The 27,026-nt window shown below is 45.0% G+C and overlaps 1 protein-coding gene across 1 annotated transcript; it reads left to right on the top strand.

Annotated features, from left to right (window-relative positions):
- Positions 1–8,813: 8,813 nt before the first annotated feature.
- Positions 8,814–24,569, top strand: LOC134501198 (carboxypeptidase A2-like). Its single transcript, XM_063308808.1, has 10 exons — positions 8,814–8,963; positions 11,834–11,968; positions 15,572–15,670; positions 16,644–16,745; positions 18,748–18,849; positions 19,433–19,543; positions 20,191–20,281; positions 21,193–21,392; positions 23,565–23,649; positions 24,328–24,569. The coding sequence occupies exons 1-10, from the start codon at positions 8,814–8,816 to the stop codon at positions 24,513–24,515; spliced, it is 1,263 nt and encodes a 420-aa protein (XP_063164878.1). The 3' UTR covers positions 24,516–24,569.
- Positions 24,570–27,026: the final 2,457 nt, after the last annotated feature.

Below are 27,026 nucleotides of genomic sequence, written 5' to 3'. Positions count from 1 at the left end.
CTGGATTTCAGAATTGTATCTTAATACCTTTTCATATGAAAATATAAATTCCCTATTGTTCTAAATTGAGTGCATCTTCAAAGCTTCCCTTGAACCCTGTGACTCTCTTTTCCAGGTTCAGGGACCCGTATGGTCATCAAAACTACAAGGTATTAGACAAAAAAGTTCAGGCGCATTTTTTTTCTTTTTCTGCACAGTCCAGTGTCCAGCAGTATTTGGCAACACCAGTGTCTTCTTTAGGGTTTCTCCCAACTCAGTTGCTGACTCCCCTCCGTCTGGTTTAACTCGATTTCCAGACTTAAAAGGATGCGTCTGCTGTTCCAACAGTTGGACTCTGTGTTCCTGTAGATAGGGAGACAAGGACAAGACTTGCACAGATGACTGTTTCAAATACTTGCAGACAAATTTCTTCCCCATGGCATGCATGTCTCCTACTTCTCCACTAAGAATTCCAAGATAGAATCACCCATCTCAAATGGACTGACTGCTAGTCTGTTCTTAGGAGCAATCCAGAGACTTAGTATTGTCACTAAAAAGGCTTGTGTCCATGTTAATCCTGCCTTTGGTCCTAGCCTCTCCAAGTGTCTTTTTAGCCTATAAAGAAAGCCTTTCACCCATTCTAAGAAACAGTTCACCCCAAACTCCCCTTTTGGAGGTTCCCCTGGAGTTGAACTTGGTTGGTCTTTGGGTTGTCCTTTTGGCATACCACACATCTCACACACACCTGTTTGGCTTTCAAAAAGATTCCAGGACAAATAAATATTCTAGACACGCAATCCCCTAAAGCGTTTGTCCCATGTGACTAGATTGGTAGGTGTAGTTTTGGATATATCTAAGCACTACTTTGGATAAAACTAATTTTCCTGCCCTAGCAAAATACCACCTTAAATAAGTAGGCTGGCCATCTCTTCGCCACCTGACCCAATTGCCTAAACAACAAGTCTCTTTCAAAACCCCCAAAATTGGGTCAAGACTTTTACAGCCAAACCTCTAATTTTAATATATATATATATAATGACTTAAAGTCATTCAATTTTTTTTTCAATAAAAACAATATTATACTTCAATTGCCAATATTTAATTCCCCAATAACTTCCCTAAAATCAAAACCTGTAAAACTAGAAAAAAAGCATTGACATAAGAGTTTATCTAGTGTTTGGACTGTTTCCATAGTCAAAATTGTTAAAACAAAAAACAAAAACAAAACTCAGATAGGTCATACCAGTCCATGGAAGCTCTACTAAAACCATATGTTGTCCAAAAAACATTTTTTTCCCTCTCCCTCTCCTGTTTTTATCATCATGTGCCATGTTGAGGAGGGATTAAAATTTAATCCATATAAAATTTATAAAAACACACACACTTTTCTAAAACTGGAATGCCAGGGGCAGAGCAGAGTGGAGCTGTGAGAGCAAAGGGGTGCCCCCCCCTTCTCTGAGTCATTGCTTCTCTGAAACTGCCCACATTCCCCCCCCCTTTCACAAGAGGAGTAATCATTTCCTTCTACAGCGGCAGCTGCAGAAAGAAACTTAAAAGATTATCTCTGATGTGTGTAAAGGTATTATAAAAGGAAGAATCCAAAAAAGATGGGGGAGTAAAGGATCTTCTGTAAACGCACTGCCCCTCCCCTCTGTCACCCTTCTGTCTCCTCATCTGGATCCTCAAGCCTGTAACAAGCAGGCAAGAGGCAGACTGAAGGGGGGAGTTTGGGTGAGACTGGGCAAATAATGAAACACACATACTCCTCAAACAATTAAAAAAAGTGGGAAAGGATCGACAAAAACCTTTCAACTTTCCCATAATATGCATTCAAATTACACAAATCACAACACACACACACAAAACCAGAATAAATGGTGGATGCAGGCATGGCCAGAACCTGCAGCCTCCTAAGGAATACTCACACAATCTCCCAACTCTCTTTTCACAACTCAAAACAGTTTCTCAACCTTACATGTACGCGCACATTCAGACAAACAAATGCTCTCAAAAAGAAAACCACACACCAATGCCTCAACAGGCTGTTGCCACATGCAATCCATCACAGCCCTGCAGGAACGCAGAAGCTCCTCCTCCCTGCCTCTCAGCCAGGAGAAAGGAATGCTTTATTAAAAGGGCGATAGCTCCCATCAAGATGAATCTAGCCGCTCCCAGGCCTATTGGAGACAATCCACACTCAACTGCCCTATTGTGATTTAACTCAACTCCCCTCCCCAGAGAGCCTGCGTCTCTCCAGGTCCTTTCCGCCGGTGAGTTCTCTTCTCTAATGTCTCTTCTTTGATCAGGGTCCAGCCTGCACCCTGCCTGTCACCGTTGTTTTCCTAGCCCTCCATTCCATGGAATACCTCCTCGATCCAATCTTCCGAAAACTCCCCCTGCCTCCCCCTCTTTGGGGCCGCAAACCTTGAGCTAAAAACAAGGCATTTCATCTTTCTTTTTCTCTCTTCCTCCTGGGGTTGCCCTGCAAACACCCTGTTCATTTATGGGCTCTGCCAGCGCCCGCCCCAACTTTTGTAGTTTTCTTTCAATATCCTCCCAACTTTTCCCTTTTCTGTCAATAACCATCCTCTGTTCCTCCAATGTCAGGAAGACTGATAAGAAAGTCTGAATATCTTGCCACATTGGATTGTGGACTTGCATCAATCCAATCCACAGACTCTCAACTAAATCACAATCTTTGACACTTCAGCAAACCTTCTATCCACATACAGTTGCCAGTCCTCAGCTCTCTCACAAACAAGACACAGTTATAAAACTCAAACATACTTATAAACATGGCAACTGTTTTGGGTTGCTTTCCCATCAACAAAACAAACTTGGGGCCAATGTGCACCTATGGCAGCCCAAGATATCTTCCAAAAAGACAATAAAAATCAAAACACACACACCACACAAACAAAATATATGTGCATGCACAAACACCCTCAAAAATAAACAAAATAAAAACTATTAACTTTTCAATTCTAATTATTAGGTCTCCCCACAGGTCTCACCTTTTTTTTTCCTCAATTGCCATTGTTTACCATTTTCTTAGAAGGTTCCTTTTCCCAATTTCTCAACAAGAGTCCGAGCGGACTCTCCTTAGGTATGTTTCTAGGTAATTCTGGAAGGGAAACCTTCCTTTCGGAACTTTTATTGCTGCCCATATTGATTACTGCCTTCCCTTACCCTGATCCCTGATCAGTACAGCCCTCTCTTGACCTTCTTGTTGTTTTTACCCCGCCCCCCCCAAGGTAGAGCACTCCAGCCTCGCTGGATTTGCTTTTCAGCAATTTTAAGCCTCTGACTGTCGAGGAGGTAAAACCGGGCCGGCCTCCCAGCAGGCGCTGGCTAATTTTAAAGTCCGACCTCAACCTAACACATTGAACCAGCCACGCGGGTCTCCGCTTTACAGCGAATCGCCACTGATCTATGCACTGAAACTGATCCCAATGTCCATCTTCGGTCACCTTCTGATGGACTTTACTAATAACATTAGAACTGAATGTCCCCTCTTCTGGCCAGCCGACCCCGAAGGTGGGCCACTCACTTCTACAAAAAAATCTTCAGAGTGTCTGGGTCAGCCAGGGGATCTCCATAATCTCCACCAAAAGCGTCAGAAAAGTTTCTCACCATACACTTCAGTGGGGTGTCGGAGGTGCCACTTCCTCCCCCCATTTTCTTCTATTTTCTTCTACAACCTTAGGTTTGGGGCAATCCAGTCACCCCCCTTTTCTCCGCAAACTTCACCCTGCTGGTCTCCCAGCAGACGCTGGCTCTCTTTAAAGACCACGAACTTCCCGTCCGGTCTCCCAGCAGTCGCTGGCTGTCTTTAAAGACTAGGGATGACGGTATTTGCGTGAAAAAGGGTTTCTCGGACCTATGTTTTTCTCCTAGGGTTCCCTCCCTGGGTTCTGCACACACTACAGCCGACCTGTGGCACCGGACTCCCAACGGCTACCACCAGGAACTGCGACTGTTTAACCACCCACACACAACCTACATGGACTTCATTAGGCACGCCGGCCCGAGTCCAGGGGGGTGTACGGGCCCCCTCTTCTATCCTCAAGTGGGATAGGCACCTCTTCTATCCTCAAGCAGGATAGGTACCCCTTAGTTTAAGTATATACTTGCCTCAGTTATCTTGGTTCCACGTTCACTCAGCCCGTCATTCGCACCACGCCGGCTGGCTCTCCATTCAGACCTCTCTTTTCCTTGTCATGAAGGGTTCTTGGAATCGGGAGGAGGTATCCCCGGGACCGAACCGTTGACTCGGTCGAGACCTTCAGGAGAACTCTCCTGCGGCGCCTAGGCATCGACTCCAGGCGGCGGCTCCATGCCTTGGGGTTCCTCCCGTTCCAGCGAAAAATCGCCCTCGAGCAGTCCCATCTGGGTCGCCAAAATTGTTGTAGAAATGAAGACTAGGACGCTCGGGTCTTCATTCAGGAAAAGAGTTTAATATGCGCATAGGTTCAGACAAGCTCATGCTTCAAATTCTGAACCCCGAAGGTACGGGGTCCTACTTCTTTTATACCCCCCCATTGGGTGATTATACAGCATAGACTAAGTGTCAACTTCGAGATATATGATACAACTTTAAAAGCAAGCTGGGTGAGAAAAGCCTGGAGGGAGCTGGAGAGCTTCCCTCCCGTCCCTTATCTTTGCTCAATTAGCTGCTACAGAATACACATACATTCCTGTTTCTTATCTGCCCGTTCACATTCCACACTTGCAACAGATAGCTTACTTGCAATAAACAATTGCCTGATGAAAGGGCTTTAGTTCTCTGTTGTTTTCTTGACCCTAATTCCAATTCCACCTCAATTGGGTGGGTGGGCTTTTCTTTTTCTGGATTTGTTCAAGCAGTGGCTGGACAACCATCTGTTGAGGATGCTTTAATTTGGTTTGCTGCAGGGAGCAGGGGGGTTGGAGTAGATGGCCTCAGGGACCCCTTCCAACTCTAGGATTTCAGTTGTGGTAGACTCTGGCTGGATTCCTACATCATTCTAGACCATAATGTGGTTTACTTCTTTGTGGATTACTGTAGTGTGTTGCGTGGACTTAGCTGATGGTAGCTTATTCTGTAAAACATAATTAAGTAAACCTTGGTTTAATGTGATGTGTAATCCTTCAATGAGGGCTTTTCCCCACACTTGGCGGTCAACCTGTTGTACTTGTGATGTCCTTTGGTTTTTGGAAGAAATCCATTTAGTTCATGGCTGCGAGAGCTGGACCATCAGGAAGGCTGAGCGAAGGAAGATTGATGCTTTTGGACTGTGGTGTTGGAGGAAAATTCCGAGAGTGCCTTGGACTGCAAGGAGATCAAACCAGTCCATCCTCCAGGAAAGAAAGCCAGACTGCTCACTTGAGGGAATGATATTAAAGGCAAAACTGAAATACTTTGGCCACATAATGAGAAGACAGGACACCCTGGAGAAGATGCTGATGCTGGGGAGAGTGGAGGGCAAAAGGAAGAGGGGCCGACCAAGGGCAAGATGGATAGATGATATTCTAGAGGTGACGGACTCGTCCCTGGGGGAGCTGGGGGTGTTGATGACCAACAGGAAGCTCTGGCATGGGCTGGTCCATGAAGTCACAAAGGGTTGGAAGTGACTGAACGAATAAACAACAAGCATTTAGTTCTGTCTTTGGTTTATTGTAAACCAAATCTTGTTTGCTTTTTCCTCTGAATCAGTGCAGTTTTATAAGTGTTGGCTTGACGTCACCTCCCTTCCTGTCTTTTGGCTAGCCAGCCATTACTTCCCACCCTACAGGTTCAGCCACTTTGTTCTGAGGTATGTCTCTTCCTTATGCCTTGGGTAAAATGGATCTCCCCCATATCCAATCTACAGTTGCCGCTTTTGAGAAAAGCATTTGATTGCAAAGGTGCCTAGATGCTCTCAGATGTCACACTTCACACAGCAATAAGTATTCTCCAGAAACCCTGCACTGAGTAACAGCAGAAGCTTCACAGACACATCATGGCTACAGAAGTGGCTTTATTCCAGACAAGAAAGAAATGGTGGGATGTTTCCGCCTGCCCCTTTGAGTCAACAAACTTTGGGCTGTTATTTTCCCAGATTTGGGAGTCACAGCCATCTGTTCCATGTGGACATAATGGGTCTGTCTGGGCTGAGAATATCTGGTTCCCACCTTTCCAGCCCCAACACATGCTATTATTTCACCTTCACAACTCACAGGGGCTTTTAAATGCAATAGAGCAATGGTGGCACTGCAGCTAGGAAGCTTTAGAGGGTTTCAGTGCTTTTGATTAGCCTTCCTTTGCATCGCTACCCCAGCATAGCCTCTCTAATTTTACTCCAATTCATGTACTGAAAAACATGGAACATTTTTTTCTTCCCTTCTTTTTTTAATGGAGTGAAATTTGGGGCATCTTGTTACTTCTGACTGGTGGAATCTCATGGACACTGGGTAATGTTCTTTTTACTCTTATATTGGTGAGTTGGAGGGAGAACAGCTGAGCATTGATTGGCTCAGGGGATTCTCTGCATGATTCCATGTTTCAAGGTCAGAAAAGAACAATTTTGGGGCAGTTTTAAACCACTTGTGGTGAAGATGTGGGGTGGAAATACTAGTGATGGGGAAGTGTCCGAGTCTCTGAAGCAACCTTCTCCATCCTACAAATGTATTTGACCGACAGGCCAGCTGCCATAAAAGATACATGTAGTCCTCATTTAACAACCATTTGTTTAGTGACGGTTCAGACTTACAATGGTGTTGAAAAAATGACTTAAGACCAGTTCCCACACTTATGACACTTAAGACCGTCACAGAGTCCCTGTGGTCACCTGAACATGATTTGGCCACTTGGCAACTGGTTCGCATTTATGATCATCCCATGGTCACGTGATTTTGACCTTCCCAGCTGGCTTCTGGCAAGCAAAATCAATGGGGAACTGCATGATTTGCTTAATGACCATGTGGTTCACTTAATGTCTGCAGTGATTCACTTAATGATCGCCACAAAAAAGGCCATAAAATTGGCTTAATGACCAATTTGCTTAGCAGCCAAAATTCCAGGCCCAATTATGGTTGTACAGTGAGAACTACCTTTATAATGTTCATATCCTTTTCGTTCATATCCTTTTCAGGAGAGATGGGAGGTGATAGAAATTCGAAATATAAATAAATATAAATAAATATCTGGGGGCCTGCTGTGTGGAAATATGTTAATTTGCTCTAAAAAGGTGCATACATTTTTAAAAGGAAGAGTGGCTATAAGCCTTTCCTATGGGATGTTTAGACACAGAATAGGACATAGTGGTAACTATACCATCTACAGAGGGTTTTATTACTTGTCATTCTTGTCCCTTTGTTCTAATTAATTTTAATTTAATTTTATTTTATAATTTAGGGATTGCTCAGCTCCACAAGGCTCTGGGTGGCTTACAACTTTAAAAGCTAATAATAATAGTAATAATAGTAATAATAATAATAATAGTAATAATAATAATAATAGAGTGTTACTCATAGATGCCTAGAAGAAAACAATCCAGAACAGATGAAAAATCCTGCAGGAGTTGGACACTCTCTCTACCCCAGGGCATAGGAGAAGAGACAGGTTTTCAGTGACTTTCTGAACATAATCAGGGCCATATGAACACTGGGGGGATGCTGTTCCAAAGGGCAGGGCTGTGACAGAGAAGGCATGCTTTCTACATCCTGATAGATGACATTATCATCTTGCAAGAATCCTATAAGTTAATTCAACTTACTCTTCCTCTGTTGCATGCCAGAATTTAAGGCAGAATCTTTCCTAAATCACTTTGGGATTTTATGGCTGATTTAACAATCTAAATCTGAGATTCCCCTGCACCAGGGATGTGTGTGTTGTGTCTAATGTACATAACAACCAGGCAGAGCTTTGATTGCATTGTTGCAGCCTCCATCTTGACTTTTTTGACTGCACTCTGGGGATACTTTGCCAGCCTCATAGCTCTCACTTGACCATAAACTATGCCATTATAGTTGGGGACATTCTAGTGCGGGGTTTCTCAACCTTGGCAACTTTAAGATGTGTGGACTTCCGCTCCCAGAATTCCCCAGCCAGCCATGCTGGCTGGGGAATTCTGGGAGCGGAAGTCCACACATCTTAAAGTTGCCAAGGTTGAAAAATACTGTTCTGGTGCTTAAGAATGGGCATATTTTAGGTGATCTTACAAGAGGGAGGGTAACATCATTCTGATGAATTTGCAAATTGTTACGAGCAGCCTTCTAAAATTTATAAGCAAATTTTACTGATTTTCTGTCTCTCTTCCTCCAGGTGTCATGCCTGGCTGAGACCATTTCCTCCCACTTCCTGGGGCCCAAAATAAAACCAGAAAAATTGCATTGGCTTCACCTGAAATGTCTCAGATGTTTCAAAAGTGCAAACGTTGTTTAATATTTTCTAAATGGAGAAACATTGGCTAGCATATCCAATGGACCATTCAGGGGCATCCATGGGGAGGTGGGTGCACAGGTGTGTCAAAAAAAGTCAAGACAGGGGATTGACTGTATGATTGGAGACCCACCCCTTTTTATGCATCTTCACGCAGGTAAAAAAAGGGGGCAGGGGCTCTGATCACATAGTCACACTTGATTTTTTTTAACAGCCTGTGGAAACCTCTTTGACCACCATTCTTAACTTGTGGCAGCCGGTTTCTTGCCCCCCCCCCCTGTGAAATGCTCCACTGCACTTTCCCCATCTTTGGCCTTTTAATACATCTGCAAATGGTCCACCTGCCTTGCTCATATAGTAATCATCCAAACAGCTCCTACCACTGGTGGGATTTCCCTTCTAAAGGGCAACACCCAACACCATGGACGAATGAATGCAGAACACCCAGCAATGTGCCAAACTGGGCAAACAACTCACTTATTTTGATTTTGACTGTTCTAGTGACCAGGTTCTCCGAGTGGAGCCGTGCAGTGACAAACAAATTCATTTGCTGAAAGAATTGGAAGGCCTTAATCCTCTCCAGGTGTGTGAATCTGTACAGGGTACAATCCATTTGGGAATTAGAGTTTTGGAATATGGCTGGCTGCTTTTTTTCAGAAGCCTATATTTTACCTAACTGGTTATTAACATGTTGTACGAGGTCCCACAGATCTGCACCAACATTCATTTAGGATGTCATTTGCTTATCTATCTGGAGAAGTCTATAATTCTGGGAAAGGTGGAAGGAAAGAGAAGAAGGGGACCACCAGCAGCAAAGGGGAAGGACTTAGAGTGGTAGTGGAGGCATCATTGGGAGACATGAAAGACCAGGTTAGGGAGAAGGTGTATCTACTGTATGTAGTTTCTGAGAGTTGACTTTATGGCACATAATGAATCAATCAATGTGAAGTCCAAGTTCCTCTGAAAAATCCATAATGCTGGGAAAGGTGGAAGAAAAGAGAAGAAGAGGACCACCAGCAGCAAGGGGGATGGACTCTGTGGCAATGGGTGCATCGCTGGAAGTCTTGAAGGACCAGGTTGGGGACAGATCCTCCTGGAGAAAATCTATCTTTGTGGTTACTAAGAATCAACAATGACTTGATGATATGTACAGTAATCAATCAATCAGTGAACATGAAGACCTAACTCTCTTGAGAAGTCTGTAATGCCGGAAAGGTGGCAGAAAACAGAAGAAAAGGACCACCAGTATCAAGGTGGATGGACTCACAGCAGCAGTGGAAGACCTGAAGGACCAGGCTGGGGACAGATCCTCCTGGAGAAAATCTCTCTATTTGGTCACTAAGCATCAACACCAACTCTATGGCTCATTGTCGTCATCATCATCATCATCACCGTTTATATATTTGGTTATTTATTATGTCCTGCTTCTGGGCACAGACTCCTCAATGCAAAGCTAGTTTGTAATTACAAATGGAGAAAGTGCTTCATGCCTGAAGATCTTTCTCTCTCTTGCTTTGCATTCCCTGGCAATTTTCAGGCTGTTCTCTTCTTCCAGAGAGGCAGAAGGAATCACAGAGGGACTCCAACTTGTCTGGCGGTCAAGATGCCCCAGCAGAAGCCTGTCCACTCTTCTGCAGAGAGTTGCCAGACCAAGTGATGATTGCAGGGAGAAAGTCAGCCTCTGCTTGACACCCTGGGCTGCGTAACCCATTATGTTCGAACACTACCCATCTCTGATAGGGCAAACTTTGAAGATTCACTTCAAAGGCAATTTAGCTGAAACTTTGAATCAGATCAACCTGTTTTGAATTGGAGGAATGCCTGAATCACAGGCCTCTGAATCAATCTGACAGTTCAGGAAGGTTTTTGCATAGTTGGTTGGAAAAATGGAAATGAATTTATTTGAATTGTCAGATTGTGGACAGTAAGTGATCCATACACTCCTAGGATTTGGACCATCCCAGGATGGGTGTGTGTGTGAAGTGTAGGTTGGTGTGTAGAACAGCTGGTTTAGCTACCTGCCAAACTGCCTGACTAACAGGCTGCAAGTGTGGAGCTGTGTCCCTCTTAGCTATTGGTTGAGCTAGCGGTCTCCTGGATGAGCATTCATTCTGCCTCCAAAAATAAGTTTGCTGACAGGTTGCAGACATGGAAGAGGGACCTGGACCTAGAAAAGCAGAGAGGAATGACCAATATTTCATGAGCTCTACCCCATGGTGCTGCCCCCCACTAATGAAATAAAAATGCACTGTGCAAAAATGTTTCCTGACAGAAGCAATGGGAAATCAGGAATGTCACCAATGGCAACAGAAACAACCATACCCAGCTGGCAGAAGACAACTCTCTTTTCCCAGTTGAAATTAAAATTTTTGCAGTGCAAGAGAACAGTAGATTTGCTGTTCCAAAAGAGCTCTATGCCTGTGTATCTGCAGAGGTCAAGGAGGATGACCTTGATGGAAAAATGCAGGAACTGTTCCCTGAGCCAAAGGGGCTGAAGCATTTTTAAAGCCCAGAACATCCAGATAACATTCAGAAGCAGCTCAGGTAGACACCTCCCTAATTCACAGGAGTATAAGAAGGGGGGGGGGGGGGAGGTCCAGCACAATCAGACTTGGAAGATGCTGTTATTAATAATATTAATAACATCTGAATAAAAGTAGTTTTAGCCTTCCAGTGGGATGGATTTCCTAGTCTGGTCTACCTAGTGGGGCTGATAGTACCTATAGAAGTTCTGTAAGACTCAGCAAGCATTTTGGGACTCAATGGAAGTCAGGGGCTGTTCCCTCCTGGAGCTCAAGCCAAAATGGCCATGGGGGTGGTGCCCAGGGACTAGAGGAGAGGGGCTGGAGCAGTGTTTCTCAACCTCTGCAACTTTAAGATGGGGAATTCTGGGAGTTTAAGTCCACACAGCTTAAAGTTGCTGAAGATGAGAAACACTGGGCTGGAGGGTAGGGGCTTAAAGCAGCCAATAAGGGCTGGGCAGACCCCACCCCTGGCTTGTCAGCAACCAGATCATCACAGCATGCTAGACCAGCTCCACACCAGAACTTCTGCCAGAAGAAGAGGGAAGCATGAGACTGGAACAGATAAAGCTGACCTAAGGCTGCCTCTGCTGTGGGCTGGGGAGGATGGGGTGGGGATAGGTGACTAAATGGCAGAAGAAAACTATTACCAAGGCATGTTGGTGCTGTGGTTGGGAGGCGTGAAGATAAGCCCTTGGAACAGGTAGAAGAAAAGCAGGCGGGGCATCCGTGGAGCAGTTGAAAAGGTGAAGATGGGGGTGGCAACTGTGATCAAAGCCCTCAGGTCTTCCATCACAAGGTTATGGCCACCATCTTGACTTTTTTGACCCCTCTCTGTGGATGCCCCTGGAAATGGGATTTTATGCTGGCATTTTGGGGTGGGGCAGGAAAGCAAATGGCCCTTTTCCTCAAAAGTTTTTCTTCTTTTTAGCTAAATTTCTGGCGGTTTCCTTTGCATCCTGATGAACCTGTGGACACCCAGGTGCCCTTTGCATGTCTCCAAGCTGTCAAAGTCTTCCTGGAGTCACACCAGATTAAGTATTCAGTCCTGATAGAAGATGTGCAGGTACAGTGGAAGGGAAAAATCAATGAGTGGGATTACAGGTAGTCCTCACTTAACAACCATTCATTTAGTGACAGTTTGGACTTATGATGGTGCTGAAAAAAAGCGACTTATGACCGGTCCTCACACTTACAACCACTGCAGCATCCCTGCGGTCACGTGATCACGATTTGGGCACTTGGCAACTGCTTCACATTTATGACTGTTGCTGGGTCATGTGGTCACATGATCGCCTTTTTCAACCTTCCCAGTCAGCTCTGCCAAGCAAAATCAATGGGAAACTGTGTGAATTGCTTAACATCCATGTAGTTTGCTTAATGCCTGCAGTGATTCGTTTAATGATTGCCGCAAAAAAAGTTGTAAAATCGGGTTGATTCACTTAATGACCACCGCTTAGCAACTGAAATTCCAGTCCCAATTGTGGTTGTTAAGTGAGAACTACCTATATTGTATGAAAGAATTCTCCATGCACTGTATTTGGGCAACATGTCCCACCTTTCCTCTTCCAAACAACCACAATAACAATCATGCTCAGGTCTGGGCATTGGGGGATTATGGGGAGATTTTGTTTATTTGTTGATTTGTGAGAGTTTGACCCCATGTTCCTCTGGATAGTCAAGGTGGCGCCCACAGCATTCCTTCTCCAATTTTTCTCAGCAGCCACAAACCACACCGGATTTGTAGGCTGGGCTGAGAGGGTGGCTGGCCCAAAGTCACCCACAGTCAGTGGTAAACAACATGTGAGCAAATCCGACTATTGCAAAAGCAAAAATTCCTTCCAGCTCAGTTATTGAGGAAGGTTCCTGTCCCTCTGAATCAGAAGCATGCAGAGTTGTGGTGCTGAAGGAACAGCATCAGCCAAGCAAGGGGACCTTGAGAAACCTGGTTTAGTGGAATTATCAGAAAACAGCACTGATTCTGTGTTTCCTCCTCGCTCCTTACCCTGCAACAGTCAACATACCCAATCCTCTGTCAATGCATTCACACAAATCCAGGCACTGTGTTCTGCAGCGTGCAAAGCCCCAGTAACTAATCCATCCAGTGTCTAATCCAGTTTTTCTCAACCTCGGCAACTTTCAGATGGGTGGACTTCAACTCCCAGAATTCTCCAGCCAGGATGCTGGGGAAGTCCACACATCTTAAGTGCTGGCTGGGGGATTCTGGGAGTTGAAGTCCACCCATCTGACAGTTGCCAAGGTTGAGAAACACTGGTCTAATCAAAACGGCCCAAGGCAAAAACATGCTAAGACAGAGCTGAGTTCCCAAAACACGCTGATCCACATTTTAGGTTAGTGAAGCATGTTTTGGGAATGAGGGCTGTCTCCAGGAAGGGGTTAAAAAAATTCAAGATGGAGGTGCAACTGCGTGTGCAAAGTCTCACACTTTTTTTATGCATGCAGGGCATGTAAAAGGACACAGGGCTTTGATCGTGCAGTTGCAGACACCGTCTTGACATTAAAAGCATCATTTTTCTGCAAACCTTGTATTATCCTCAGGCTTGCTGTTTCTTGTATATGCTTTTCCTCCTGTTCTGAGGGGGCAATATCTCTGGCTTACCCCTACTGAAGACCACTAAAGCAAGCAAGCTGCATTATGAAAAGGTTTAATGGCTTTTTAAAATTTGGCTTCTAATTATATTACAGTTTGTTTGGGATTATTAGCCTCAGGGGCAGAAAGGCAGGATGTTTATTTATTACAGTTCTTCTCTCCTGCCCAATTCAGGGGATTATGGGAATTAAATTGAAATAACAATAATGGCAAATATAATGCCAGTGATAATTATAATTACGCAAGGAAGATGAACGGAGAAGCAACACAGATTTGTGGCCAAGTAGAATGGGCCCAGACAGGCCCAGTTCCCCACCCGGACAGGGATCATATTCTTCAGATGATGCAAAGGCAGAAGGCTCTCATTATCTGCATTTCCATTTGGCGATTTGACACCTGCATGGCTCGTAAATGCAGACCAGATTTCATCATCCATGATAAAGACTTTCATGAATCTGCTGGTTTGGGCACTTAATTTGGTTTAGAGCAGGATTTGGTGAGGTCTTTTTGTGTGTGAATGTTTACCCATGTATGGAATGCCAGATCAGCTGTTGTGCATGTGTAAAATACATTTTTTCAAGGTCTTGTTATCTCATTAGGGTGGGACAGAATCCCCAGGAATAACAAGACTATTGGAACTTGTAGTCTGACCATGGGAAAGAGAGGGAAATAATAATACCAACAACAAGAACAACAATGTTATTATTTTATTTTATTTATTTTATTTATCAAATTTTATCACCGCCCATCTCCCCCCCAATGGAGGGACTCTGGGCAGTTTACAATAAAAACATTATGGGTGAGCCCATTTCATGGATGGGATGAATATGAGATATTATTAATGTTCTTGGCTGCTATTTTACACTGTTGATGTGGTTTTTAAAATTTGGGTTGTTTTTAATCCTGTTTTTATTTCATTTTTAATTGTTAGCCATCCAGAGTCATGTATATGAGATGGCCGGCTGTATAAATATATTAAATCAATCATTCAATGAAACAAACTTCAAATAGAGGTTGAGCAAATGTGAAAAAAGGAAGTCACAGTGGTGCCGACAGTTGGCTGCATGCTTGGCCATTCCAAAAGATCTGGGAAAGCACTTGGACACAAAAAGAATCAGGGGGTCTCTGGGGTATGGTCAAAAAAGTCAAGATGGCAGGTGCAATTGAAGGTCTGCCTGTTTTTTTTTTAAAAAAAACAACAGAGCTTGGATCGCACGATTGCAGGTGCCCCAGGAAAAAAATCTCAACTCATCAGTTACAAAAAGTTGCATTACTTGGAATAGCACAAATCTTTATGATATCCTTAATCCTTCTAGATTCTTGGGAAGGATCCAATAGTCAAAACTGCCAGATGCAGAATTATCTGGTAGAATGCATGTAAATAGCAATAGCAATAGCAATAATAGTTGATTATTGGCACACTGGGTGCCATACCAAAAAGTGTTGGACAGCACTTAGAAAACCTGCACATTGACAAAATTTCCATCTGTCAATTACAAAAGGCCACACTGCTTGGATCCACACATATCCTACGCCGATACGTTATGACATCCAAGGTTCTTGGGAAGACCTCAATGCGAATGAAGGCCAACACTAGCTAAAGAACTGGCAGCTGTGATTTCACCTTGTTGTGTGAAATCATAACCATAATAATTTTCCTGAGAAAAGCTTCCTTCTGAATGCAAATTAGCATGTCAGAAGTTTAACCCTGCATACACACAGCTGGCTGGCCGCGTTCAAGGAACATCAATGCTCCAGAGCTCTGCATTGCACAAAACCTATGAAAAAATTCTCTTTTTCCTCCTGTTCCTCCTTCAGAGCTTTCAAAAAGCTGTTCCATTCCCAGGAACATTCCCAATAAAATGAAGGAACCTGCACTGACATTCAGTGCCTCTTTCCAATCTCCCTCCACTGTGGAACTTTTAAAGTCCAGTTTGCTCCTACACAATCACTTTATGTTTCCCTCTTTTGCCAACTTTAGCTGGAAGGTGTTTCCCAGGTTCAGACCCCTGGGAGAGAGGGTGCCTTCCCCATTGTGAGCCATGTTCTTGTTTTTAGGCCTTACTGGATGAAGAATCTCGAGAGATGCACCTTAATCGACAACGGGAATATGGCAGCAAGAATTTCAACTATGGCGCTTACCATACCTTGGAATCAGTAAGTTAGATGCGCGTGGTTTTGCTTGCCTTTTGCCTGAATCTCTCATTGAGTGGGAGATCACCAAACCGTTGGGCCCAGCAGATGTTCTTGTACGTATGGGAATCTAAGAGGGTAATTCATTAAGAATTTCCTTCTTGCACTCTTGGGTAATGCTAGTGAGCATTGCATGACGTCCAGGACTGCTACTCCAAGTCCTCCTGGCCCTGGTCATCAGGTGGCCAGAGAGAGCCTATTGTTCCCATAGACTCCAATAGAGAACCAAGCACTCCAGGCCCGATTGTGCATGATGACCTGGAGCATGGGCAAGCTCAATGGCTCTTATCCAGCAGCCAGCAATATGCAAAGTTCAGAGGAGATAGGAGAGTAGTCCTCAAGGATCTGTTACACCTGCTCAAAGATGGAGCAAACTTCTTCTAGGTTATACAAAGCAAAGGAATAGAACCAAAGGGCGGCAATTAGCTAAGCGTTAAGGGAGGAGGCTTCCTGTTGCAAAACGCTCCTTGGCAGACAGATGGTGATGGGCTTTTTTTTTTTTGGCTGGGGGAGTGAATCACAGTCCATTTACCCATCTTTCAGGGATGCTGTGGTGGCAATTCACGTGCAGAGCATAGGATGAGACTCAGGGGCATCGAAAAAGTCATGATGGCATTCATGACTCTACAATCAAAGCACCACCTCTTTTTACATACGTTGCAATCAATCCCATGCTTGCAGCCACCACCTTGACTTTTAGGACCTCCCCTCCCTAGATACCCCTGACTGGACATCCAAGGTTATAGTTCTAGAGCAGCATGGCTGGCTGGGGAATTCTGGGAATTGAAGTCCACCAATCTTAAAGTTGCCAAGGTTGAGAAACATTGGTCTAGACTAAAAAGGCAGCTTATATGTCAAACATGTGAATTTAACATATCCTTTTCTGCCCTCCTGCAAACTCCGTCTCTCTCTTCCTCTGTATCCATTTCCACCTTAGATTTACCAAGCTATGGATGACATTGTGGCTGAGCACCCCCAGATCGTGAGCAAACTCCAGATTGGGGAGACTTATGAAAAACGACCTCTCTTTGTCCTCAAGGTAACGTTTGGGTCTGTATATTAAAATCCTGTGCCAACAATTATTCCAAAATCTGGAGTGAATTCTTGCCTATCTTCCTGTATTTTGAAAGAATGAAATAAGTGCATGAGTTTTCTATTAAATTTAAGGGCCTTTCCCAGTACCAAGTTATGGATCTATTTCCCCATCCCTGAGTTGGCAGGGAACAACACCAGCTCAATTTTTCTTGTCCCCAGTGCCATTCCTTTCCCTGGCTCACTTGCCTCTGTCCACAGAATCTGATCCCACCAAGACTGAAAGATTCTAGTCCTCTTGAGGCTGCACTTTGGATGCTACTGGAGCTCTTATGGCAAAGGGATTTTTTTAAAGAAAAAAACCTCCTCTCCCCTCCCTCCCTCCCTCCCTCCCTTCCTGAACAGTTCATCTAACTGGGACCTCATGTGTTCCTTCATAAAATCCCCAAAACATTCATGAGATCTCAAAGCCACTTTTATGGCATCTTTTTAAAAAAGGAAGGAAGGAAGGAAGGAAGGAAGGAAGGAAGGAAGGAAGGAAGGAAGGAAGGAAGGAAGGGGAAAAAGATAAACAAAGAGGTCTGTTTGTGTAATATTATACAGCTACTGTAAATTATTGTTGTTGAAATCAGATCTTTCAGTGTTTGGTCTTTAAAATAAAAAAGCATAAACTGGTTTCTGCACTGTACATTTCTAAGATGGCCAGTGGTGAAATGTTTGTTCAGGCAGAGAAGGAGAAGCAAATCCCTTGGACAGAAGTTTGTGTGGAATGTGAAAATCTCCAAGGTGGTGGGCTGAAGTTCTGCGCCCAGGCGTCGGTTGCAATCCCACGCCTGCCGCCTTGCGGATGTTGGTACTTCCACCCCTCGCACCCCCTGGATTCCCTGGCAAGAGAATCGGTATCCTAGCACTGTGGTCTGTGTGAACATTAAAACACAGACAATATCTATTTATAGGCCCCTCTGTCAATTTCCAAACACTTGATCATCCTTCAGAAGAACATGAGCACATACTTAAAACAATGAGACATTCAGAACCGAATTAATATGTGAATTAAACTGTGTCCTATTTATGAAATTTTGCATTTTCACAGCTGTATTTTGAGCAACACAATTCCAGGAATTAACTTGGCTCACCAAGATCTTCCAAAAAAGATGCATAAGTGTTTGGTATGCATAGCATCTCAAGAATGAACATGTGCAATAATTCCCGGATTTCCTTTCAAATGCATATGAGGAGAGCGTGTGGATTTTAAAGGGGAAAATTGCTGCCCTGAAAAGATGTAAAAACAATGCCAAGCAAAGTTGGTTACCAGTACAAGCTGTGATCATCAGAAAGCAGTGGGGCACAGCTGGAATTGCTAATTAATGCAGAATAACTTGGGTCCTCTCATTCAGATACTCATTCAGAGGCAATTAAAGTGGCTAATCTACTGTACTGCACAGATTTCAAAAGCTTTATTTTACAGGACTTCATCGGTCACAGACTTAAATGCAGTTAATTTAATTGAAATCTTTGGCTTTAAGTGCACTTACCTCAGCACTGAACTGTCTTCTACATCAGAGTTTTTCAACCTTGGCAACTGTAAGATGGGTGGACTTCAACTCCCAGAATCTCCCAGCCAGCACTTAAGATGGGTGGACCTTCCCAGCATTCTGGCTGGGGAATTCGGGGAGCTGAAGTCCACCCAACTTAAAGTTGCCAAGGTTGAAAATCATCGCTCCATATGTTGAGATGCTGACTTGGTGAAAATGAGCAACTTTTTGTATTTCATATTGTTTCATTTTTTCTAGTCATTTGTATATTGTAGTAATAAAACATATTACTATATATACTGTATATCTGTTGCAACCAATCCCAATAACTGATTTTTTAGAATCCATTCTTTTAGATTTTAGCAATATTTTATTTGATGGTGTCACATGACAATCATTCTGTATTGCTGTTTTGCTGTGCCACTTTGCTGGGAAAAAAAGGACTATTTGTAAAGTCCACATTCTGCCTGACAGTTCAGCACTGGGGGAGAGAGGCGCCGTGCCATCTGGATTGATGCCGGGATCCACGCTCGAGAATGGGTGACGCAGGCAACTGCTCTCTGGACGGCAAAAAAGGTCAGCTGCTATGGAAGTGTCTGAATGCCCATGGTGGGAATGTGTGCGTCTGGCTCTGCCCACTTTAGGGGCTGGTCCTGCCCACCTGGCAAGGCAACCCCTTGACCTCCCTCTTAAAGATGTGTATAGCCCCTGGCCACGTGATATGTCCGGGTGCCAAGAGGTGCTCATCAGCTTCCTTCTTGAGGTTCCAGGAGCTCCAAGTTGGCATACCTTCATATATACCCATCACACTATTCCTCAATTAAAGTGCAGAAACAGGGACAGAACAAAGCTCCCTTTTGCGCCCAAGGAAGTGGGAGGATTTCAGGGTGCAAAACAGGGGCCTTAACCCTGCAGAGACATGAAGAGGAGTCATGGGGGGGCCTGGCCCCTCCAAAGCCGGAAGTGGACCCCAAGTGAACACAAGTGGTGAAACCTGGATGAAAGAGTGGCGTGAACCCACAAGGGGCTTCTGATAAGTGTGGACAGCTGCAAAAGCATTCTTGCAGGAGAGATGAGGGATGCTTGCCCAGAAGAAGGTCCAGGCCTGGAATCCCACCCCACCTTCAAGCTCTTCTCATTTCTCTTTTGGCCTCCTCAGATTGCCTCTGACTTTGGGAAGGAGCCGTCGCTAACATCCCTCTTAAACACCGTGGATATTTTTCTGCTGGTAGTTGCAAACCCTGACGGATATGTCTTCTCTCACACCAAAGTGAGTATTGATCCTGAATTGCAGTGGGCTGTCTCCTCTTTCAGTCTAGAGCAGGGTTTCTCAATCTCAGCAACTTTAAGATGGGTGGGCTTCGACTCCCAGAATCCCCCAGCCAGCATGCTGGCTGGGGGATTCTGGGAGTTGAAGTCTACCCATCTTAAAGCATGCTGGCCCGGGGATTCTGGGAGTGGAAGTCCACCCATCTTAAAGCATGCTGGCTGGGGAATTCTGGGAGTGGAAGTCCACCCATCTTAAAGCATGCTGGCTGGGGGATTCTGGGAGTGGAAGTCCACCCATCTTAAAGCATGCTGGCTGGGGGATTCTAGGAGTGGAAGTCCACCCATCTTAAAGCATGCTGGCTGGGGAATTCTGGGAGTGGAAGTCCACCCATCTTAAAGCATGCTGGCTGGGGGATTCTGGGAGTGGAAGTCCACCCATCTTAAAGCATGCTGGCCTGGGGATTCTGGGAGTGGAAGTCCACCCATCTTAAAGCATGCTGGCTGGGGGATTCTGGGAGTTGAAGACCAACCATCTGAAAGCTGCCGAGGTTGAGAAACACTGTCCAAGAGCATCTCAATCTTTTGCAATGACTGTTCTTTTTGTTTTGTTGCTGCTTCCAACGGCACCCCCCTTTTTTTCATGTTCAGAACCGTATGTGGAGAAAAACCCGCTCCAGGATTCCTGGCAGCAGATGCGTCGGAGTTGATCCCAACCGAAACTGGGATGCTGGCTTTGGGGGTAAAACTAGGCATTTCCTTCTCTGGGGCTAGTTCTTTAATTGTCTAATGCTGGTATTTCCCCTCTGTACAAACCATGGGTCCTATTTTGCATCAGGGCTAAAATTCTAGTCTCTGTTGTTATTCCCTGCCCTGATCGGGAGGCTATTTGGGCTTTAAGTACTTTAAGCATCCTTAGAAGGGAAAGATACTGTTGTCCAAATTGGTCTTAAGGCAACCACGTAGCTTCCCCTGTCTGAGCTACTCTGCTTTGTACAGTTTAAAATTCCGGATTAAGTAAACTAGAAGTCACGGCAACAGATTTGCATCCATCTCAATTAGCTGTGATGCAGCAAATAATTGATTGGCAGGATGCAGTACATGGTCGTCCTTATTCGGAATCATCAGAGGTAGGTAGCCAGATGTCATTCTGTGGGGCTCACACCTTCTTCCAAGAATTGAACTCATGGGCCGTTGCATTTTTGGACGACTGCAGACAGTGCATTACCTTTAGGAGCTATCCAAGCCCTGGCCCTGTTGCAGGAAGAGGTGTCCAGTACCTGTTGGGATGGTATCTACAGTCCACCTTCCCTTAAGTTCTCAGAAAGACCAAGTGAGAGAGAGATAGTAACGTCTGTACCTTCTGCTCCGAGAGCTTACAAGAAGGTGGGCCATAGACACCCTTCTGATAGCCATCCTGGAACTGAATTGGGGAAACTACAGTGGCATCAGCCATAAATCAGTGGGTCAAGCAAGCCTGCCTGATACTTCCCTTGAGTGACCCACAGCCCTGCGCAGGGATAAGAGCGAAAGGCATCATAGGAACCAGTTGGAAATGGGTGTCTGAAGACCCCTCTGAAAAGCAGACACGTCCATTTGCCTCGGACTCCCGTTGCGTTTTGACTGGCTTCCTTTGGATTCCCACCTTGGCAGGACCTGGGGCCAGCAACGACCCCTGCTCTGACTCTTACCACGGACCCAGCGCCAACTCGGAAGTCGAAGTCCGCTCGGTTGTGGATTTTGTCAAGAGGCACGGGAATATCAAGGCATTTATCAGCATCCACAGCTACTCCCAGCTCCTGATGTACCCCTTTGGCTATAAATGCGACAAAGCTCAAGACGCAGAAGAACTGGTAAGGCTCTGGGTTCACCGGGCAGTGACCCTCATAGGCTTTGCTTGTGGTTGGCTGACTGACTGCATTCACACAACACACCTCACCAGGTCAGCTGCATTCACACAACATATTAAGTCTAGTTAGTGTTCATCTTGCTGTCCCTTAGTTTTGCACCAATCCACCCAGCCTGTTTAGTTTTCAGGCCAAGGGCTACCAGATCTGGGCTGCAGAACAACAGATGATCACTAGATGGCAAGAAAGAGATACCGAAACAAACTCTCTGCTGCCCCATAGTGACTGCATGAATATTTGCAGTCCAGATCTGGTAGCCTTATATCAGTGTTTCTCAACCTGGGCTACTTTAAGATGTATGGACTTCAACTCCCAGAATTCCCCAGCCAGCCACACTGCTTAAAGTTGCCAAGGTTGAGAAACACTGCCTTATATTATTGGCTGGGTTCAAACATGGTGGTATACCATTAATCCTACAAATCAGGATGGCTAGATTCATGCAGCGTGCACGACCTGATCACCACAACCAAGATCTGGTAGCCTCATATTATATACACCCAGAAGATCAGTCAACATCTGGCAGCTAAGCAAATCACACTGTAAGATGTGAACCTAATGATAAGGTTTGCTTGGTTTTTTTAACTCCCTGTAGGGTTAATAGGTATTTGATAAACAAAAGGCTGCTTATAATGGTACATGAAAATCAGTTTTCATGTACGTAGAAGGTGTGCTTTCTAGCTGTGGGTTAAGGGACCATGTTCTGGAATAGATCCCATGTGGCTTCAGTGGCTGGAAGGCAAGTATCCCATTAACCTCAAGAATACTTTCCTCCAAGTTGAATTGGATCTAAACCCTCCATCAGGACTCGCAGAAGGGAGAACCAGAAGCTCAAAATAAGCTTTTCTTCAATATCCAAGATCCCGATTAGATAATATCACTATGAGGCCAATTTAGGATTGCCATTTTTATCAGAAAGTGGGCTATAAATGTGACAAACCAATTCATTAAGATTCCCATGCTCTCAAAGTAGTCTGCAGGTTCTCAACTTCCTCTTTCTTCTGCCTTTCCATGTTTGCATTAATTTTCCATTAACTGCATTAACTTTCCATTAATTCCTTGTGCTTTAAGAGGAATCAGAATTAAGGGAATTGTCATTTCACAGTCTTTGCCATGCTCCTGTTCTGGGATGGTTTTTTCCCTTGGACTTCCCTGTCTAATCTACTACTCTGGGATTCCTTTGTGGCCTCCGCTCCCATCAAAGAATGAACCAGGACTGACCTTATTATATCACTTCTGAGCTCAGACACTGTCAACTTCATGCCATTGTCTCACTATTTCTCATGGCTCCCTATGTATTGAAATCACTGTTCTTTCTGATTGATTGATTGATGATGTGCCATCAAGTCATTTTGGATTCCTAGCAACCACATAGATAGATCTTCTCCATGAATATCTACCCCTAACCTGGTCTTTCAGGTCTCCCAATGATGCACCCATCACCCCTGTAACCGAGTCTGTCTACCTTACTGCTGGTCATCCTCTTCTTCTCTTTCCTTCCCATTGATTGATTGATTGATTGACTGATTATGTGACATCAAGTTGATGTTGACTGTTAGTAACCACACAGATAGACTTTCTCCAGACTGATCTGGTCCCAACCTTGTCCTTCAGCTCTTCCAACGGTGCCCCCATCGCCACCGTAACTGAGTCCATCTCCCTTGCTGCTGGTCGTCCTTTTCTTCTCTTTCCTTCCACCTTGCCCAGCATTAGGTCCTTCTCCAGAGAGCTGGGTCTTGGCACCATATGTCCAAAACAGGATAATTTGAGCCTGGCCATTTGTGCCTTGAGTGCGTTTATTTGTTCAATGATCAACTGGTATATTTTCCTGGCTGTCCGTGGTCTTCTCAGGAGTCTTCTCCAACACCAAAGTTCAAAAGCATCAATACTCTTCCTATCCTGCTTCTTCAAAGTCCAATGTTCGCTTCCATAGAGTGCCACAGGGAATACCACAGCTTGCCCAATTCTGATCCTAGTGGACTAAGAAAGTCCAGCACATAAAAAACGGGTGGCACTTCAATTGCATTGCCATAGCCACCATCTTGCCTTTTTTGACCCCACCCTGTGGATACCCCTGCTTCCAAGGGAATCCAGATGGTTCAGTTCTGATTTTCCCCCTAGGATATGGTGGGAAAAGCAGCTGCCAACGCCTTGACTTCGCTGTACGGCACTCGCTACAAAGTGGGATCCATCTGCTCTGTCATTTGTAAGTTTTGGGGTATATTTCAGCATGTGCCTCTTCTGGCGGGGGGTGGGGAGGTAATGAAATAAAAAAAATATTGTTCTGTTTAAATTGAACCCTTCTTTTCTTTCTCCTTTGAACCCCTAATCCCCTTTGTTCCCCAACTGCTATTCAGCTCTGGTTGCCAACAGCCTCCTAACTTTCACTCCCATCATCATCAGACAGCATGGCCCTTGATGACTGTGGATGATGGGAGCTGTGCATCATAGACTGGGAAGGTGTAAAGCTAGGGAGGTGCCTGAGAGGCTCAGAACATACTTAAGCAGCCCACGTCAAGGCCTAGCAGATGCATTCATACAACATACTAAGCTGGGTTAGTTTTAACCTGGATAATTTGGGGGGTGCCCTATCTGCTGGATGAACGTAGTCTGTTTGTTTCTGGTCCAGTGGATCCTGTGAATCCAGAACATGAATTAATTCAACAACCCTGCTGAGGACATTGCATGAAGGAATTGTAGGATGTAGAATAACCTTCTGACCTCATGCTGCCCAGATGTATTGGGACAACCATGGTCTGGGTGTCTGATAGACGGTGCAGACATTCTGTATTTGTCTAAGGAAGACTCTGATGCTACTGGACAGTAGTGAGCTGAACCTACCAAGCTTTCTCAGACCCATGTTTTCCCGTGTCCTCTATTCTAGACCAAGCCAGCGGTGGAAGTATTGACTGGACTTACAATTATGGGATCAAATACTCGTTTGCCTTCGAACTGAGAGACACAGGGCGCCACGGGTTCCTCTTGCCTGCCAAACAGATCATTCCCACAGCTCAGGAGACATGGCTGGGGCTGAAAACCATCATGGAGCACGTGCGGGATCACCCGTATTGAGAAGAGGAGGAGCAGGGAGAAGATGGGATTGTGGCATTGTATTCTTACGCTAGCGGGAAGCCAATTACAGGAGCAACAGATCCCTTTAGATGCCCCCCCAAAAGAAAAAATAAATCAGGAGTGTTTAAATAACAATCCACCAAGCAGTTAGTTCAAGGTATAGCAGAGCTGCAGACAGCCATTGAGGGCAGCAGTAGTGCAGAAATCTCTATGCAGTTGCTGCCCCTTTGTGGTCACTGAGGTTTTTGCATCCCAAATCTGATATGCCTAAGCTTATTAAGTACAGTAGCCTTCCTGTCATGGTGGACTCTGGTGTGTTTGGACTGCAGATCCCAGAATCCCCTAACCAGCAGTGAGGCATATTTGGCAAGAAGTGTCTTGCTCACATGGGTTGGGACTGTATTGCCCAGCATTCCCAGCCAGCAATGGGGAATTCCAGGAGTTGTAGTCCCAGTGCATCTGAAGGCCATCGAGCAGACGTTCTAGCACAGTGTTTCCCAACCTTGGCAACTTCAAGATGGGTGGACTTCAACTCCCAGAATTCCCCAGCCAGCAAATGCTGGCTGGGGAATTCTGGGAGTTGAAGTCCACCCATCTTAAAGATGCCAAGGTTGGGAAACACTGTTCCCGCACATTTAGCAGTTAAGGAATGAAGACAAACACTGCCCAGAGCAAAGTGCTCCTCCTTTCATTATAATTCACATGTGGCTCCTGAGACAAGCAGACATCAAGATCTTGGATTAAGCCTTCTTCTTCAGACTTTTCTTCAGCAGTTCATCAATAAAACCTGCTTCCAACTGGCCTCTGTAGTTCTTCATTGTTCTCCACTATGATTCCCTTGACCATGTAGCTTATGGCCCTGGGGCCCAGACACCTTTGCAGGAAGGTGCTTGATGACGGAAGCCTCATGAAATGCAGGAGGGCCAAAACAGGACACGGGCTGGGAGATCTCCTCAGCGTCTCCCCTGCCAGGCCTTCCTCTGCCTGCCAGTCTGTGAACTGGCCATCTTCACATGACACAGGTAAAGATTTAGCAGATGCAGTCAAACAGCATGCTGAGTTTGACTGGTTTAAACCCTAGTTAGTTTTCTTTGTGGCTTAGCAAATTGAGGGAAGCCAGTTGATTTGGTCACTTATTTTGTTGTTTATTCATCCAGTCACTCCCGACTCTTCGTGACTTCATGGACCAGCCCACGCCAGAGCTTCCTGTCGGTTGTCGCCACCCCCAGCTCCCCCAGGGACGAGTCCCTCATATTGGTCACTTATAACCAAGTACAATAGGTTGGAAGAAATCAGAAGACGGGTTACAGGACTAATTGTGCCACTTGTGTGAACATATAGGTAGTCCTCGCTTAATGACCACAACTGGGACCGGAATTTCAGTTACTAAGCGAAGTGGTCATTAAGCAAATCCAACCCGAATTTATGACCTTTTCTGCAGCGCTTGTTAAGCAGACCACATGGCTGTTAAGTGAATCACGCGGTTCCCCATTGATTTTGCTTGCTGGAAGCTGGCCAGAAAGGTCTAAAATGGTGATCATATGACCTCAGGATGCTGCAACAGTTGTAAGCATGAGGACTGGGTGCAAGTAGGTTTTTTCAGCACCATCGTAAATCCGAACCATCACTAAATGAATGGTTGATAAGCGAGGACTACCTGGAGTCAAATTAGTTGGGCCCCAATAGCCACATCCCTCTGTGTCTGCCTTCAGGTTGGTGCTGCTGCATAAGAATGAGGTCCCCCCACCAGATCTTTTTAGGGTGGAGACAATGGGGGAAATGCCACAGATATGGAAACAAAGGGAACATCCAAATTATGGCTGAGCATTTGGAAGGATCTAGACAGATGGCTAACTATGCAAGCAAGGCAGTAGTGCTGATTGGTTAAATGCTCCCAGTCTGACTTCAGCATCCGGGATTTTTCACATATTCCACTTGACTGCACCAGTAGCTTAATGGAGGAAAAATAACAGAGGAAACCATCCCTTCATGTAGATGCAATGATAGGCAGACCATGGGGATGGCTGTAGATCTGGTGGCAGCATTTTCTTATACTCGCTGGTTGGGCTCACACAAAACATGAACCCTAAAACATCAGGGGCAACTTTAATTCCACCATCTCTGGATTTCTAGGCCTTCAAAATCATATATTTGAAAGCCTTTAGAATAGTGTTTATTGATCTCAGCAACTTCAGGGTGTGTGGACTTCAACTCCTAGAATTCCCCAGCCAGCATGCTTTAAGATGGGTGGACTTCAACTCCCAGAATCCCCCAATCAGCATCCTGGTTGGGGAATTCTGGGAGTTGAAGTCCACTTATCTTCAAGTTGCCAAGTTTGAGAAACACTGGAGTTTGCCACAGTCTGTGGCAAAACACATCCAACTCAGTGGATATCTTACCCCCACCCCTCCAGGTCCCTCTCCTTCTATTGTTCCTTCTTCTTCTTTAACTTTCGAAAAAGTTTGGGCATATTTACAGTGACCACACATCCTTTGTTATAAAGGAGAGTTC

Source organism: Candoia aspera, chromosome 7 (assembly GCF_035149785.1).
Source record: "Candoia aspera isolate rCanAsp1 chromosome 7, rCanAsp1.hap2, whole genome shotgun sequence".
NCBI lineage: Eukaryota > Metazoa > Chordata > Lepidosauria > Squamata > Boidae > Candoia > Candoia aspera.
Note: the sequence above shows the minus strand (reverse complement) of the source record. Positions and strands in the feature narration are given on the sequence as shown.